A 15004-nucleotide genomic window follows, 5' to 3' on the forward strand; every position below is an offset into this window, starting at 1 on the left:
GACATATTTTGCAGGTATAATGACTATAAGAAGGTCCAGTGAACAGAATTTAATCTCCAGTCGTTGGGCTGTCCTGTAAGAAGTTTAATTCAAACTTAGCTTTGTCACAGGTAAAAAAGATTTAAAATAGAACTAAGTCTAAAATCACCAGATCCTTGTATTAGTCAACTGCATAAACTACCCATTTTTATTCATTTGTTAGCAATTAGATATATGGTTCCTTTTAGTTGCCCAAAATTTTCCTTATTAATGTCTTAAATGTTTAAATTATGATCTCTAATTATGATTATATCCACACTGAAATATTCTATTTGTCCTGGACATCATATGGACAGTGGTGAACTAAGAATACAGTTTTATCAGTGTCGCAGTAAAGTTTTAAACGATGCTAACATTATCAGAATTTTTTCTTACCATAAACATGAATACATAATCATTTGCTCGTTAAATGACAACTTGATGACAACTGTATTTGAGGTATAATTTTCTGTTAAATCTTTATCTGCTGACATTCTGAAGAAAGATATTTCGAAATTAAAATCTTTTCCTATGTTGCACATTATTGACAACAGAATAAGAAAGACAATGCAGATGAGAAATTAATTGTGCTGAATTGATACTGTTTTATTCGTGTCCCCTAAACAGTTTCAAAGGAAAGAGAAATTGTACTGTAAGCATTATTATCTTTTATATACTCTTATTCATGGGCCATTAGTCTAGAATGCACAGTGCAGCAACAAATAAAATGGTCTGATACTTTAAAAATGTTGACGTCACTCTGACTCTCGACTATGTAGCATGAGACAAAAGCACTAAACCACATTTTAATCAAGTTTCTAACACTGTAAAGATATAATCATAAGTTTTACACATGCTACCATCTTTGCTACTAATGATTTGTTTTGCAAATGCTTCTAACTTTTCGAATATGCTACACTTAAGAGGCAAATATCAGGTGATGTCAGAAATCACTTTGGCCAGATAACACGCTTCAACGCAGATCATAATCCCCCGCTGTGTGCTGGCCACGTAAAAGATGGTGGATCTATGCTTTTTCGTTTTCTTTTTAACGTTTTGCTGACGTTTGTGCTTCCGCTGACGAAGTCAGAGGATAGATTAACACTTCGAGACACGAGGTTTTGTCTGCATCCAAACAAGCTTTCGTATCTAACAGCCCCGTGCATGCTACAGAGAAGCCAAGCAGTGTAGATGATGCTTGTGTTTGATGCTTTACTAACGAGAGTGCTTCACGAGAGAAGCAGTCATTAGGATGCTGATATTGTTGATGATGATGTCACAGTGAAAATGCTATGATTTATACCTCAACTAACCCCCTCCCCCTCACCCTCACCCTTCACCCGGTAACAATTAGTGTTCTACCGGATGGCAATGGACGATCCTCGAGACTTGAGAGCTATGGAATCCAGGGTAGAACCAGCGACTCTCGGCCCACAGCAACCAGTAGCGAGGACTAAGTTCCCGGAGACTTGGGTGTTTACATCGGCAGACTCTGGGTACAGTTTAGGTCAAGTTCCGGGATATATATACACACACACACACCCCTGCTTGCGGCTGGTGTTGTTTTAAATTATATTCTGTCCCTCCTTGGCTCTGGCGATAGAAATGACCTTTTTCATGACCTTTTTCATTCTTGTGCATTGACTGAAAAACTGGCCTCTTCATTGAAGTAAGTCGTGAGATTCAAAGAATGTAGGAAGTAACTGACTTGAGTAGTTGAAAGTGTACAGTTTTTACCAATTCTTTACAACATGACCATACCTTTTTCAAAGTGCCATTTGGGAGTTATCACGAGTTCATTGTACCCTTGATTTGAGTGGACCTTAAATATAAACGTGTAGGATAATGAATTGCAGGTGTATGTTTAAAATAAAGAGGACAGTGCGACCAAATGTGCTATATTTCTCCTACTGGACTTCACACGCTTACACTAATTATCTAGCAATTTGTGCATGTGACACCTCTACCGTGGTTGGGTTGCCAAAGACTTATCTTACGCTGATTTGCATGACTTTATCTTACTGTATTTACTTGGTAACGTTGGTCTGGTTCGATTTTAACACCGGTGTAGTGTTAAGTATGACAGTGGTCACCTATCTGACATTCTATCATAATTATAACCGGCTCTGGTCTCGTGAAAATTCCACTTAATTATATTTTTGGGTTGATGTGTCTGATTGCTCCACTGACTTTTGATTGCAGTTGCAGACGTTGTATGTAAGGTGATGGAATATTTTCACGACAGTGTCACGATTTGTAAGCTGTTTTTGTTGTCTGAGACTCCATGATATTGAAATCAGTTTGTATGACACTAGTCTGACAGATCATATTTTTATGTAAAGTTATATTTTCCATAATATCACTGGTTATTCACATGTCTGACATATATGGACTCATTTACATCAACAAGATGCTTGTATTTAGAAAAAATGTATCAGTAACAACTGACAATTTACGAGAATAAAGTTCGAAGTAAGGTTCTTTCGGGAAATTTGCGGACAAAATTTAGTCTAGGCTGATTCATAGTGAAAGTATGTTTTCTCTAGCATATAACACGATGATGAGAGAAGGTATTTTGTATAATTACATATATTTCCAGTCTTCAGTCCCATATGTATGGTCTCTGTAACTGTGTAACTAGCGACAAGGTGATGAAATATCACTGAAAAAGACAGATTTCAAATCATATGATATTCCAGTTTCCCACTGCATCGACTGACAAAATATTAACCAAAGTGAAAGTTTATGCTATCGAATGCTTATACCTTTCATCTGGCGCGTGCATAATATGTGTGCGTGTCCACTAAACCTGTGTGTGTGTGTGGAAACCAACAGTGTCCAGATTCATTCCTGCCGGAGAAGGACCCGTCGACGGCTCCCAGTTCGATCCTTTCGACCGCCCCAACGCCATCAACGCCTCCTTCGGAAGAGAGTTCGCTCCCGTAGGTGTCTCCACGTTGCGTCCTGATCTGGGGCCGGGCGTGGCCTACCGCGCCCCTACCAGACCGCCCCTGGCAGGGCCTTACGCCTTCTCCTTCCTCCCGCCGCCCCCTGATAGCCGCCCAAGGCTTTACCTGCACGAGGCAGTGCCGCCCACGTGGCTGTTCAAAAACACCCAGACCAAGTGGGTTGAGTTTGAGTGTTTGAGAATGCGTTTTTGTCAAATGACCCTTTATTGTTTTGGATGCTTCTCCTAACACAGTGCTGCCCTTAGATGCATATGCTTGTTATAGGCCAGTTTTTGTATTTTTTTCAGCCTTTTTTGTAATAATAGCTACCATTAGCTGAAAAAACTCTAGACATTAGCTCTGTGAAATGCTGCACACGTATAGCTTTTTATTCATTTTATATTTATTCATTTAAATATCATTGTACTTAATATTTTTTTATTTTATAATTATCATTTTCTGTTTCCTGCTAACCCATGATTTTGGTTAAGGTGTAAAGCCTCACGGGAAAATAAAGTGAAATGTTTATGCTTGACTAACAATATAAATGCGTGGGGTTCGTGAACCAGAGGATCAAAATATTTTTTTTTAGAGGTGTCGTGACACGAAGAACCTACAGTAGTGTGTGCAAATGACACTGAGAGTTGAGATGATTTGATGAAGATTTGTATGTGTCTTAAGTTTGTGTCATCAAGGTCGTGTTACGGACTTAGGCTTTGTGATTGGTGTAATAGGCTGAGTCTACCAATAAAGAACAAAGAATAGTTTTTTAGGAAAACTACCTTGATCAAGGAGTGTGGATGTTGACAACATGATCAGTGCATGTAGAGGTTTTTCTAATGCATAAGTTTTATGTTTTCCTATTTTTTCTTTGCATGTTCAGATATATATCGGTTTCTCTGCATGAACTGTTTTACTTTTGTCTCTTCTTTGTTAATTTTAGCATCTTTAGTTTTAAGTTTCAGTTTTTCTACTCAATTTCTTAGTGTGGGAATTACTGAAATATGTTTACTCTCACAGGTAATTAGCTAATAAATAATTAGTTAGAAATATTAGCAAAAATGAAGCCTCATAAATAGTTCTTAGTCTATTACTAATCACTTTTTTTTTAGTCAAAAACATTAATTTCACTGTAATCTTCATTTTATGAGTTCCCAAGTTCCAAGATTGGAAATTTAGTTAAGAAATGTGAAATATATATAAAAAGAAACTTGCCTTTACTACTAAATATTCGAATAAAGTAAAAAGTTATGAAGATACTCAGAAGTCTGTATCAATTGTTTTAATCATATTGACAACATTCACGAAAGAGAAAAGAAGATAAATATGAGTCCTTTAGATACTCAGAAGTTTAATCATATTGACAACATCGAAGAAAGAAAAGAACATAAATATAAGTCCTTTAGATACTCAGAAGTTTACATCAATTGTTTTAATCATATTGACAACATAAACGAAAGAAATGAGATGGTTTTTAGACCTTTTACTCATCCGCTTCTGCCATCCAGGTTCAACGGTGTGGTGACGTTGCGTGAGAAGGCTCCCGATGCTATTACGTCATACATCGTCTCTGCCTTTGCAGTCGACGATCTGTTTGGGCTCGGAGTCTCACAGCGCTCTGCCAAGGTGAGGTTACGTTCTTTGCGAATAATAATAATAATAGTAATAATAATAATAATAATAATAATAATAATAATAATAATAATAATAATGACATACTTTGTTTCAATTCATTATCATGTGCAATAATAATGTACCAAGGTTTTAATAATAATAATAATAATAATATGGCAAAATGTTATCATTAATTAAATACATAAACACCTACAACAAAAATAAAAATAATTACAAATCATCAATGTTAAAACTCCCAGTAAGTGCTTGATTAAATTTTGCTTTTAATGGTGATGGCAGTTGTCTACTGATGAAAGTAACCGAGCCAGAAGAACATGTTTTTGCTGAAATGAGACCTCTGTCTCCCAGACAGTTTTTGCTAAACCCTCTGTCTCCCAGACAGTTTTTACTAAAACATCTGTCTCTCAAACAGTTTTTGCTAAACCCTCTGTCTCCCAAACAGTTTTTACTAAACAGTCTCTCAAAGAGTTCTAACTAAACCTTTTTGTCTCCCAAACATTTTTCGCTAAATCATTTGTCTCCCAAACAGTTTTTGCTCAACCTTTTGTCTCTCAAACAGTTTTGCTAAACCCTTTGTCTCCCAAACAGTTTTCATGAAACCCTTTGTCTCCCAAACAGTTTTAAACCCTTTGCTAAACCCTTTGTCTCCCAAACAGTTTTCGTTAAACCCTTTGTCTCCCAAACAGTTTTTACTAAACCCTTTGTCTCCCTAACAGTTTTACTAAACCCTTCTGTCTCCCAAACAGCTGCAAGTCTTCCGCCCGTTCTTCGCGTCCTTACACTTGCCAGAGAATGGAGTCCAGCGAGGGGAGGCCGTGGCCGTGGAAATGATCATCTTCAACTACGAGGAAAGTGACATCATCGCAGGAGTCACGCTGGACAACACAGGGGACTTCCTCTTTGCCGATTTCGTCAACGAGATTGAGGAGAGTTGTAAGTTGCAGAAATCTGGTTAAGCTGGACGTTGGAGTGGTTTTGTCAGGTCATTGAGAAATGAGTCGATCTGATGTAGCTTTTCTCTGTTTGTGTAAGAATGTTGTATAGAATGTTGGGAAGATGGAAGGAAGTTGTTGCAGCAGGATTTGCTCAGGAAAGTTGTAAGTTGCAGAAATTTGTTGGAGATGGAAGTTTGAGTGGTGTTGCCAGGTGACTGAGAAATGAGTTGATATGGTGTAGCTTTGCTCTGTTTTTGTAAAAATGTTTTATAGAATGTTGGAAAGATGGAAGGAAGTTGCAATTTGCAAGTAAATTTGCTCAGGAAAGTTGTTCTAAGTTGCAACAACTTGTATGAGATTGTGGATGAAAGTGTTATGCTGCAGTCACCTTGCCAATTTAAAGAGAAATGTAAGTGTGTCAGAGCTGTATCAGAATGACGTAAAAATTGAAGGAAGTTGTAAGATTAGCAGCTTTGCTGAGTTTATTGATAAAAGATGTAAGTTCAAGTAACTCTCCCAATTCAGAAAGCTCGATCTGATATAACTTACAGTTGTGCAAGAATGCTGAAAATATACAAGAAAGTTTCAAGTTCCAGCAACTCTGCTTAGCGTAAGAAACAAAGATGAAATAACCTGAACTAGCATTACCAGATTTATAGAAGAAGGACCATTCGCCTCGTGATAGTAAACATGACTACTCCTTCCATCACAGCTCCATCCTCTAGCAAGACGCGAGAAGTGAGTGTACCATCCGGAAGCGGAGCGCCCGTCAGTTTCATGATCGTCCCTCAAGTTTTGGGCAATATCGAAATCAAGGTCACGGCGTCTTCAGGATCGGCTGTTGATATCGTTTCCAAGCATTTGTTGGTCAAGGTAATCGAGCTGTGATATCTGTTGTTTGTTGTTTGCAGATGTTGTTAAGAAAGATGTTCGTGTAATGACGTTAGCATTCTTTAGCAGCTACGAATGGTTAGTTAAATTCAAGAAGTGTGGAAAGTTATAATGACTTAAGATAATTAATCGTGATGATGTTTCTAATTAAAGCTGCCAGATGCTGGGATGAATAAGTACGTAAGATAATTAAACATCTCATGTATGTATCAAGCCGGTGGCAATTAATTTAACTGAACATATTTTGTTCATGGTAGAATGCAACGCAATCTATGAGAAACTTTTTTTTGCAAAACTTCTTCGTCTAATAATTCATTTGCTAAGCTTTTTATTGAGAGCAATTATTAGCTAAAATAGTATAAAATTCCCTCCATTTTTATGAAATTTTAGTACCTGTACTATTTCAATGGCAGCCTGTCTAAAGGACCATATAACGCCTTAGATACTTAACTGATGGAATATATCCCTTAAAATCGGCATCTTGCCAATTTTGTATTTTAACTTACAAGTTTTTCTTAGCAACGTTGCTATAAATTAACCAGTATCTAGACGACAATAATTTCATGTCTGTAATACTTACAAAACAGGTCAGTTTTCGTCCTTGGTTTTGAAGAACTGGAATATCCCTTTTTTTTTTTTTTTTTTAAAGTTTTGAGTTTTCCAGCCAGTGTCAGTTTTTTTATACTCTGCAACACAACAAAACTTCAGCTGTCCGCGTTGCTACATTTTCCAAGCAAATTTCCTCAAAAGGATGAGCCAATTAGAAGCCCTGAATGATATAAAAAATCTTAGAAGGCCATTTTCTCAGAATGAGGGAAAAAGTAGCTTACGCAAGTTCGTCAAACTAGGGACGAATTATACGTAGTAATATCAATCAGTTAATCAATCATTTCCGGTGGCACCCACGGAACGAATTATACGTAATAATATCAATCAATCAATCAGTCATTTCCTGTGGTACCCACGGGACGAATTATACGTAATAATATCAATCAATCATTCGCTGTGGCACTCACGGGGATGCATAGGGTCTCGATGGACTCACCCACCACATTCTGTCTTGGGCTAACTCCTCAAGAACCCCCCGCCCCAAACACTCGTCTCCTGCTTCCCTCCACATTGTCCTCAACCACGTCTCCTTTGGCCTACCTCTACCTCTTCTACCAAGGGCAACCCACCCCGTCTTTAACCACGTCTACCCCTTCTACCAAAGGCAACCTACCTTGGTGTATCTCGTGCTATTCCCTGTCATCTATACATACGGCCTAGCCACTTCCAGCTCATACTCTATACGTAATAATATAGATTTTAAAATTAACTTATGCAATACTCTGAACAATCTTTCCCCTCACTCCAGCCTGAAGGCTCCAGGGTGACTGTGAACAAACCCGTGTTGCTGGATTTGAGAAGCAAGTCGTCCTTCAGCACCACAATCAACGTGACTATGCCACCCAATATTGTGAATGACTCTCGGGCTATTGCTGTCTCTGTCATTGGTAAGTAAGCGTTCAGTTTTTTTTTTTTTTATGAGATGCTGTCTATAGAGCCTCAACGATGCTGATAGAAAAGCTTTCTTGAAGTCTTTATATTTTAGCAGAGAAAAAATGAAATGAGTAAATGAATTAATTAGTAAGTTAATTAATAATTTATGAATTGTCTAATTAATAAGTAGATAAATAGATAAAAACAAATGAAAAAAATATATACATAAATAAACAAACAAATAGATAAATGAATAAAGAATGAATGAATGAATGAATTAGTGAGTGAATAAGTAAACAGATAAATAAAATAATTAAATAAATAAATGCAAAAGACAGGGTCGACTCCAGACTGGCCAAATGGAGACCAGACGCGCATTGCTTTAATCTATAAGAAATTTTGTTACATATTTTTACGTCATTTGCTTACCCTGTAATTAACATGATGATAATGTTTTCTGTCGTATCTTTAGAATTAATACTTTTTATGGTTAAAAATTTTTTAAATAATAATTAATGCATTATTGCTGGAACTAGATACATAAAGTGTGTAAGAGGTCACAGATATATAACAAAATATTACAACCAAACAACCTGATTGACAGCTAGGTCAGAATCTTGAAGACAGCAATAACCTTGAACTTCTAAAAAAAAATTTCACCTAATTTACCAAATTATGATTAATTACTTTTGCCTGATTATTTTAATCCTTTTTTATAGGTGATATATTAGGCCCAGCGGTTACCAATCTCGAAAGCTTGCTGGAGCTGCCCACTGGCTGTGGAGAGCAGAATATGGCAAAGATGGTGTCCAACATTGTCCTTATGGAGTACCTCAAGGTAAGCTTTTGAGCTAATTCTGTTATTATTATTTTTATGCAAAAGATTAAAAAATTTTATTATTATTATTATTATTATTATTATTATTATTATTATTATTATTATTATTATTATTCCAGAACAAAAACCAGCTGAGCGAGGCCATGCAGGGTCGCGCCAAACGCCACCTGGAAACTGGGTACCAACAGCAGCTCTCCTTCAGGCATCCAGACGGTTCGTTCAGTGCCTTCGGCAGCAGAGACGATTCTGGAAGTACTTGGTAAGGCTCATCTCTCTCTCTCTCTCTCTCTCTCTCTCTCTCTCTCTCTCTCTCTCTCTCTCTCTCTCCTTATTTTATGTCCACATATTGTAACTGTCAGTCTTCTGAATCTGGAAGTACTTGGTAAGAGAATTCTCTCTCTCTCTCTCTCTCTCTCTCTCTCTCTCTCTCTCTCTCTCTCTCTCTCTCTCTCTCTCTCTCTCTCTCTCTCTCTCTCAACAAGAAGTACCTTAAAAAAGTTATCGGTGGGTTTCAATGGATTTCTGTTGAGGAACAGGAAGTAAGGCCAGAGGAGGTTAATATAAATTTTATATGATTTTGAATATGGCTCCTGATTCAGTGTGTGTGTGTGTGTTCTTGTGTATGAATGTGTGTATTTCTTTTTCAGTTTATGTTGGCAAAGGTATACGGCCCCTGGATGCTACTTACTGTAATTAGACTAATGTGGTTTGAAAAGGCTCAATTCAATGCCTATTAGTTAAGACAGTTTGGTGTACATTAGACTGGATAAGATAACGGAACAAAACCATCTTGGGACTGAAATTCCTCTTCGTTGTGCATTCAAAAGGAAATCAAAGACCCATTTAACATAAAGAAATTAAAAGATAGTTACTAGACCTATGGCCAAGTTACCTAGGAAGCCTGCGCGCTCAAGGTTTCAAGCATTAAAGGAGCTCAGACCAAAACAGATGAGAATCGACCTGTAACTGAACAACTTTCTTTCCAGGCTGACAGCTTTCGTCGCCAAATCTCTGTCCGACGCTTCGCGCCACATCGACATCGAGCGGGAAATAATCGACGAGGCCGTCGATTGGTTGGTCGACCACCAGGAAGTGGACGGAAGTTTCAAGGAAGTAGGAACCATCAATAACGAGGCCATTCAAGGAGGAGCATCCCAGGGGTTCCTCTCACCGCCTTCGTTCTCATATCCATCATGGGTGCACAGGTCAGTCGGTTTTGGAAGGAAATTTCCGACTTTAAAATCCATCATCGAAGTAATGTCTGAAATATATAAAACTGCTGTTGAAGTGTTTGGGTTATTGTATATATTACCGAGGCAGCGGGGTACTGTCGTCAAAACATCCTCACGTGGTGCACTGTAGGTGTTACTAAAGGATGTTTGCAAGCGTCTCTAAGGCCCCTGGCCGACCTGTTTTTTAAGAATTTTGCTTTACCTTCATTCCACCTTCGTTTCTTCAGTCTTGCTGTCCAACCTCTCCAAATATTACTTCTTTGTGCAACTTAGGGCTTCCTCCAAGTCCATCTTTAGATTCTTGTATTTCATCTCTCTTAGTTTCTGGCTCTCTCTTTCTTGCTGTTCAACCAGTCCAACTTCTTTTCAGTCTTCATGACTGAATACTGCCCTAAAACAGAAGACTGCAGTATCTGCAAAAATACAAAACAGAAAAAATGGTAGATGCTGCAGTTTTCCCTTGCCATACTACTGATTTTGCAGAAACTGCAAATGGGACCTCCTAAATAAGGCCTTGAAGAATCATTCTGAAACTGCAGTAACTTGTGTATTAGTGTTTCACGAGCCCAGTAGGTGACATATCTCAATTTCGAACATTTAAACTGCACTTTCCCATTTTAGGGACAGAACAGCCTACAGTACCCATACAGTGCTTTTGACTTGCTAAATTTCATGAAATCATCACATACAGGCTTATTACTTCAAGTGATTTTGCAATTTTTAATTTTTCTCACCCATTTCAGAAGCCTCCCAACGCCAAAACACGCAACATCATCAACAGAGCCGTCGATTTCTTGGCGACGAATTTGGAGGTCGTGGAAGACGTCTACAGCTTGTCCATAACCACCTACGCCCTTCACCTGACTGACCACCCACTCAGGGACTCGGCCTTTTATAAGATGGAGGCCAAGGCGCAGGTCGAAGGTGAGATTGTTAATCGTGTTGTTTTTGGTGCATGTGTTTACCTGGATGTTGATTTGCCTTGATTTATTTATTATTTACGACCAGTTGGTTCTGTAAGAATAATAATAGGAGAAGCAACTACTACTACAATAATAATAATAATAATAATAATAATAATAATAATAATAATAATAATAATAATAATAATGTCACATAAATAAACCAGTATTTACCTACTGAAGGGCCATAAATTGATAATAATAATATTAAATAATAATATACTTGTATGAAAGAGGATCTTCTACCTACAGAAAAAAAAATAAATAATAATAATAATAAAACCAGTACTAGCCTTCTGTAGGCTCCCATTCTGATCCAAATATCCTGCCTCCAGACGAAATGAAATGGTGGTGGTCAGGACCCCTTACGAAGACCATCGAGACCTCCAGGGAGTCACGCCCCTCGACGTCGAAGCCACGAGCTACGCCCTTCTGACCTACATCCTCCGGGGTCTCACGAGAGACGCCCTTCCAGTCATGGAATGGCTTGTTAAACAGAGGAATCAGCATGGCGGTTTCCAGTCTACACAGGTAACTGACTGGTTCATTTGGTTGTGGTAACATTTGGGTGATTTGTTGTCATAATTTTAGTGGTATATATTGTATTGTCTTTTATTCATTGCTCCCCACTGGAAAAGCTCATGGTACAATAACTTCCATTTTCCGGGACAATTTAGTGGTACATTGTTCTGTCATTCATTATTTGCCTTCTGGAAAACGCTGACGCTAAGATAAACTTTTTCCAGGTCATAATTTAGCGTTATACTGTTCTGCCATTCATTATTTGCCCTCTGGAAAACGCTGACGCTAAGATAAACTTTTTCCAGGACATAATTCAGCGTTATATTGTACCGTCATTCATTATTTGCCTTCTGGAAAACGCTGACGCTAAGATAAACTTTTTCCAGGACATAATTTTATATTGCCGGTATATTGTTCTGATTAAGATAAACTTTTTCATTCATTCATTGTCATTCATTGCCCATCAGAAACGCTAACAGTATAATAACTTCATTTTTTCCAGGACAGTTTTGCGGTATATTGTGCTGTCATTCATTGATTGACAACTGGAATGGCTCATGCTAAATTAATCTCATTATTCTAGGTCTTAATTTAGCGGCATATTGTACCGCCATTCATTCATTGCTCTCTGGAACCGCCAACAGTTAAATAACTTCCTTTTTTCCAGGACACTGTCGTAGGAATGACAGCTTTAGCAGCTCTGGCAGCTAAACTGTCCACCTCCGATCCTCAAGTGAACATTCAGCTCATCTATGGCGCCCGTGGCAAGAACTTGCAGATCACCAGAGACAACACGATGCTCTTGCAGCGTCTGGAAGTAAGTGTAAGATTCCAGGATTCCAGGATTCCAGTTTCCAGTATATGATGGGGATGCAATGTAATGTTTTCTTGGGTGTATTTGTGGTGCCTTTGTTATTGATTTTTATCTGGTTTTGCTGGTGGGGAATCCATTTGGGCTAGCTTCATATAATAATAATAATAATAATAATAATAATAATAATAATAATAATAATAATAATAATAATAATAATAATTGCTTAATATAATTATAATTATGATTATTAATTATAATGATATTTACCCAATATAATCACTTGTACATTTTGAATAATAATAATGATATTATTTGTTCCATATAATCTTTTGTATGCTCTGAATAATAATAATAATAATAATAATAATAATAATAATAATAATAATAATAATAATAATAATAATCCCTAACCAACAAACCTCATCTTCCCAGCTCCCAGGAGACACTGAGAGCATCAAACTCTCAGCATCCGGATCTGGCGTCGCAGTCCTCCAGGTCACGTACCACTACAACGTCCACGTGACCGCCCCAAAACCGTCCTTCTCCTTAGATCCTCAGCTGGACACAGAAACGGACTCAAATCGCCTACGGTTGACCTCCTGCCTCGGGTGAGTGTTCGAAGGACTTCTCTTCTCCCGCAGGATACCTTGTGGGGATCGGTTCTTGTCTTTAACTAATAGGGTCTGGATGTTTATTTCTTCTTCTGTGTTTCCGTAGGTCGTATTTAACTCTCTCTCTGTTTGGACATTTATTTTCTCTTTTCTGTTTCTCTCTCTCTCTTCTCTCTCTCTTCCAGTTTTTATTTCTACTAGTATTGGCAGTCTCTCTCTCTCTCTCTCTCTCTCTCTCTCTCTCTCTCTTTCTCTCTCTCCTTTTATTTCTCTTGGCAGGTCTCTCTCTCTCTCTCTTTCTGTCTCTCCTCTCTCTCTCTCTCTCTCTCTCTCTCTCTCTCTCTCTCTCTCTCTCTCTCTCTCTCTCTCTCTCTCTCTCTTTATTATTTCTCCGAGGCTGGTCTCTCTCTCTCGGGCTCTTTTGTTGAGCTGGCTCTCTCTCTCTCTCTCTCTCTCTCTCTCTCTCTCTCTCTCTCTCTCTCTCTCCATCCTCTCAACCTAGTTAAAGAAATAATTCAGAATTTTGATACCAATTTAATTGGTATATAAACCTTTGTAATCATTCTATTTTATTGTATTTAAATTTATTATCTTTCATGAAATTTAAGGCCGTTTACGTTTAATTTATCAGGTACACTGGAGGTAACGCGAGTAACATGGCCGTCATGGACGTATCCCTACCTTCAGGATACATAGTTGATAATGATCTGATCCCTGGTAAGTGTTTGTGTGTGTGTATGTATGTGTCTGTTTACCCTGATAAGTGTTTGTGTATATGACATTAAGGTCTATGTTTGCGTGTGAGTGTTTACCTAAATTAATATGAATTAGTAATCAGTTACTTTGATCATCATGCTCTCTTATTCCTGCAAGACTTTTATATGCCACTGAGACACCGTAGGACACTTATCACAGCTGAAAATGAATTTTTTGAAGTAGAGACTTAGTCTAGAGACTTAGTCTTTTTGCTCGGTTTTTCTTCCATATTCTTCAAAACACTGTAATGATTCTGGTGTCCTGTGCTACCTGAGACATGATATGCCTATATTTGGGAGTCAAATTCTGCTAGTTATTCAGCCTACAACTCCAACATAGGCCTACTAAAAAGATCTCCCAACCTACTGAACATAGAAATGGCCGAAAGGTTTTGCAAGATTCAACATGGAATAATAAAACCTGTCTACTTTCCAGGTCTCTATGAACAGTCCTACTAAAAGGGTCCCAACCTACTGGACATAGAAATAGCCCAAAGGTTTTGCAAGATTCAACATGGACTAATAAAACCCATCTACTTTGCAGGTCTCTATGACTACACAGGAGTTAAGCTCGTCGAGAAGAAAGCTGACGATTCTGGAGTTCTGGTCTACTTCGACCAGCTGACTGCGATCGAGGTTTGTCCAACAGTGGCTGCTTATCGCGTCAACAAAGTGGCCTTCCAGAAACCTTCTCCTGTAGTGGTGTATGATTACTATGATACCAGTAAGTCTTCTAAAAAAAATATGATGTATCTGTAATATAATTCCACAAGAGTATATTCCACAAAAATTAGGAAATGGACACGAGTTTACCTTAAAGTTGGTCAATATTTTACCTGTTTTTAATAATTAGTTTATTAATTAAAGGAAGAAATCAGAATTGTCAGCCCCTTCATAAATAGCAGTCCCACACATCGAGGAAAATTTTCAGTTTTTAAGCAACTACACAGTTAAGTTTGTTCGAATTAAGAACAAAAACATCATAATGAACTACTTTTTGTAATTCATATCTTTAAATCATCTCTTAACCCAATCGCTTTCGGGTCTCACTGTGACCCAACGACACTTCCAGTTATCACAGAGAGCATTCACTGGAATTTTCCGCTCTTTTCACCCCATAGCACGTAGAGCCCGTCGATTCTACAAAGCCTTGCCAGCAACCCTCTGTGACATCTGTGACCTCGACGATTGTGACCCCAGCCAGTGTCAGGAGCAGATAATTGAGCTGAACAGACAACAACAGGTTCGTATTGGCAGATGGTACCTCGTATTTTGCCGTAGTACATTGGTAATTAGAGTTCAGCTGTGCTAAATATTTTTACAAGACTTCCAGCACACTGTCAAGGTTATTTTTTCTCATT

The 15004-nt window shown here is 38.0% G+C and overlaps 1 protein-coding gene across 1 annotated transcript in view; it reads left to right on the forward strand.

Moving 5' to 3' along the window:
• Window positions 1-15004, forward strand: part of LOC136846803 (thioester-containing protein 1 allele R1-like) — an 80878-nt gene that overhangs the window by 63308 nt on the left and 2566 nt on the right. Inside the window, 17 exon segments of the mRNA XM_067118057.1 lie at window positions 2854-3142; window positions 4475-4592; window positions 5348-5534; window positions 6249-6409; window positions 7785-7923; window positions 8629-8747; window positions 8867-9006; window positions 9734-9900; window positions 9903-9952; window positions 10723-10903; window positions 11277-11324; window positions 11327-11472; window positions 12131-12280; window positions 12710-12885; window positions 13520-13605; window positions 14188-14367; window positions 14765-14886. Of these exon segments, the coding sequence (XP_066974158.1) occupies window positions 2854-3142; window positions 4475-4592; window positions 5348-5534; window positions 6249-6409; window positions 7785-7923; window positions 8629-8747; window positions 8867-9006; window positions 9734-9900; window positions 9903-9952; window positions 10723-10903; window positions 11277-11324; window positions 11327-11472; window positions 12131-12280; window positions 12710-12885; window positions 13520-13605; window positions 14188-14367; window positions 14765-14886 (2459 nt within the window).

The sequence above is a fragment of the Macrobrachium rosenbergii genome, chromosome 15, assembly GCF_040412425.1.
Source record: "Macrobrachium rosenbergii isolate ZJJX-2024 chromosome 15, ASM4041242v1, whole genome shotgun sequence".
Lineage (NCBI taxonomy): Eukaryota > Metazoa > Arthropoda > Malacostraca > Decapoda > Palaemonidae > Macrobrachium > Macrobrachium rosenbergii.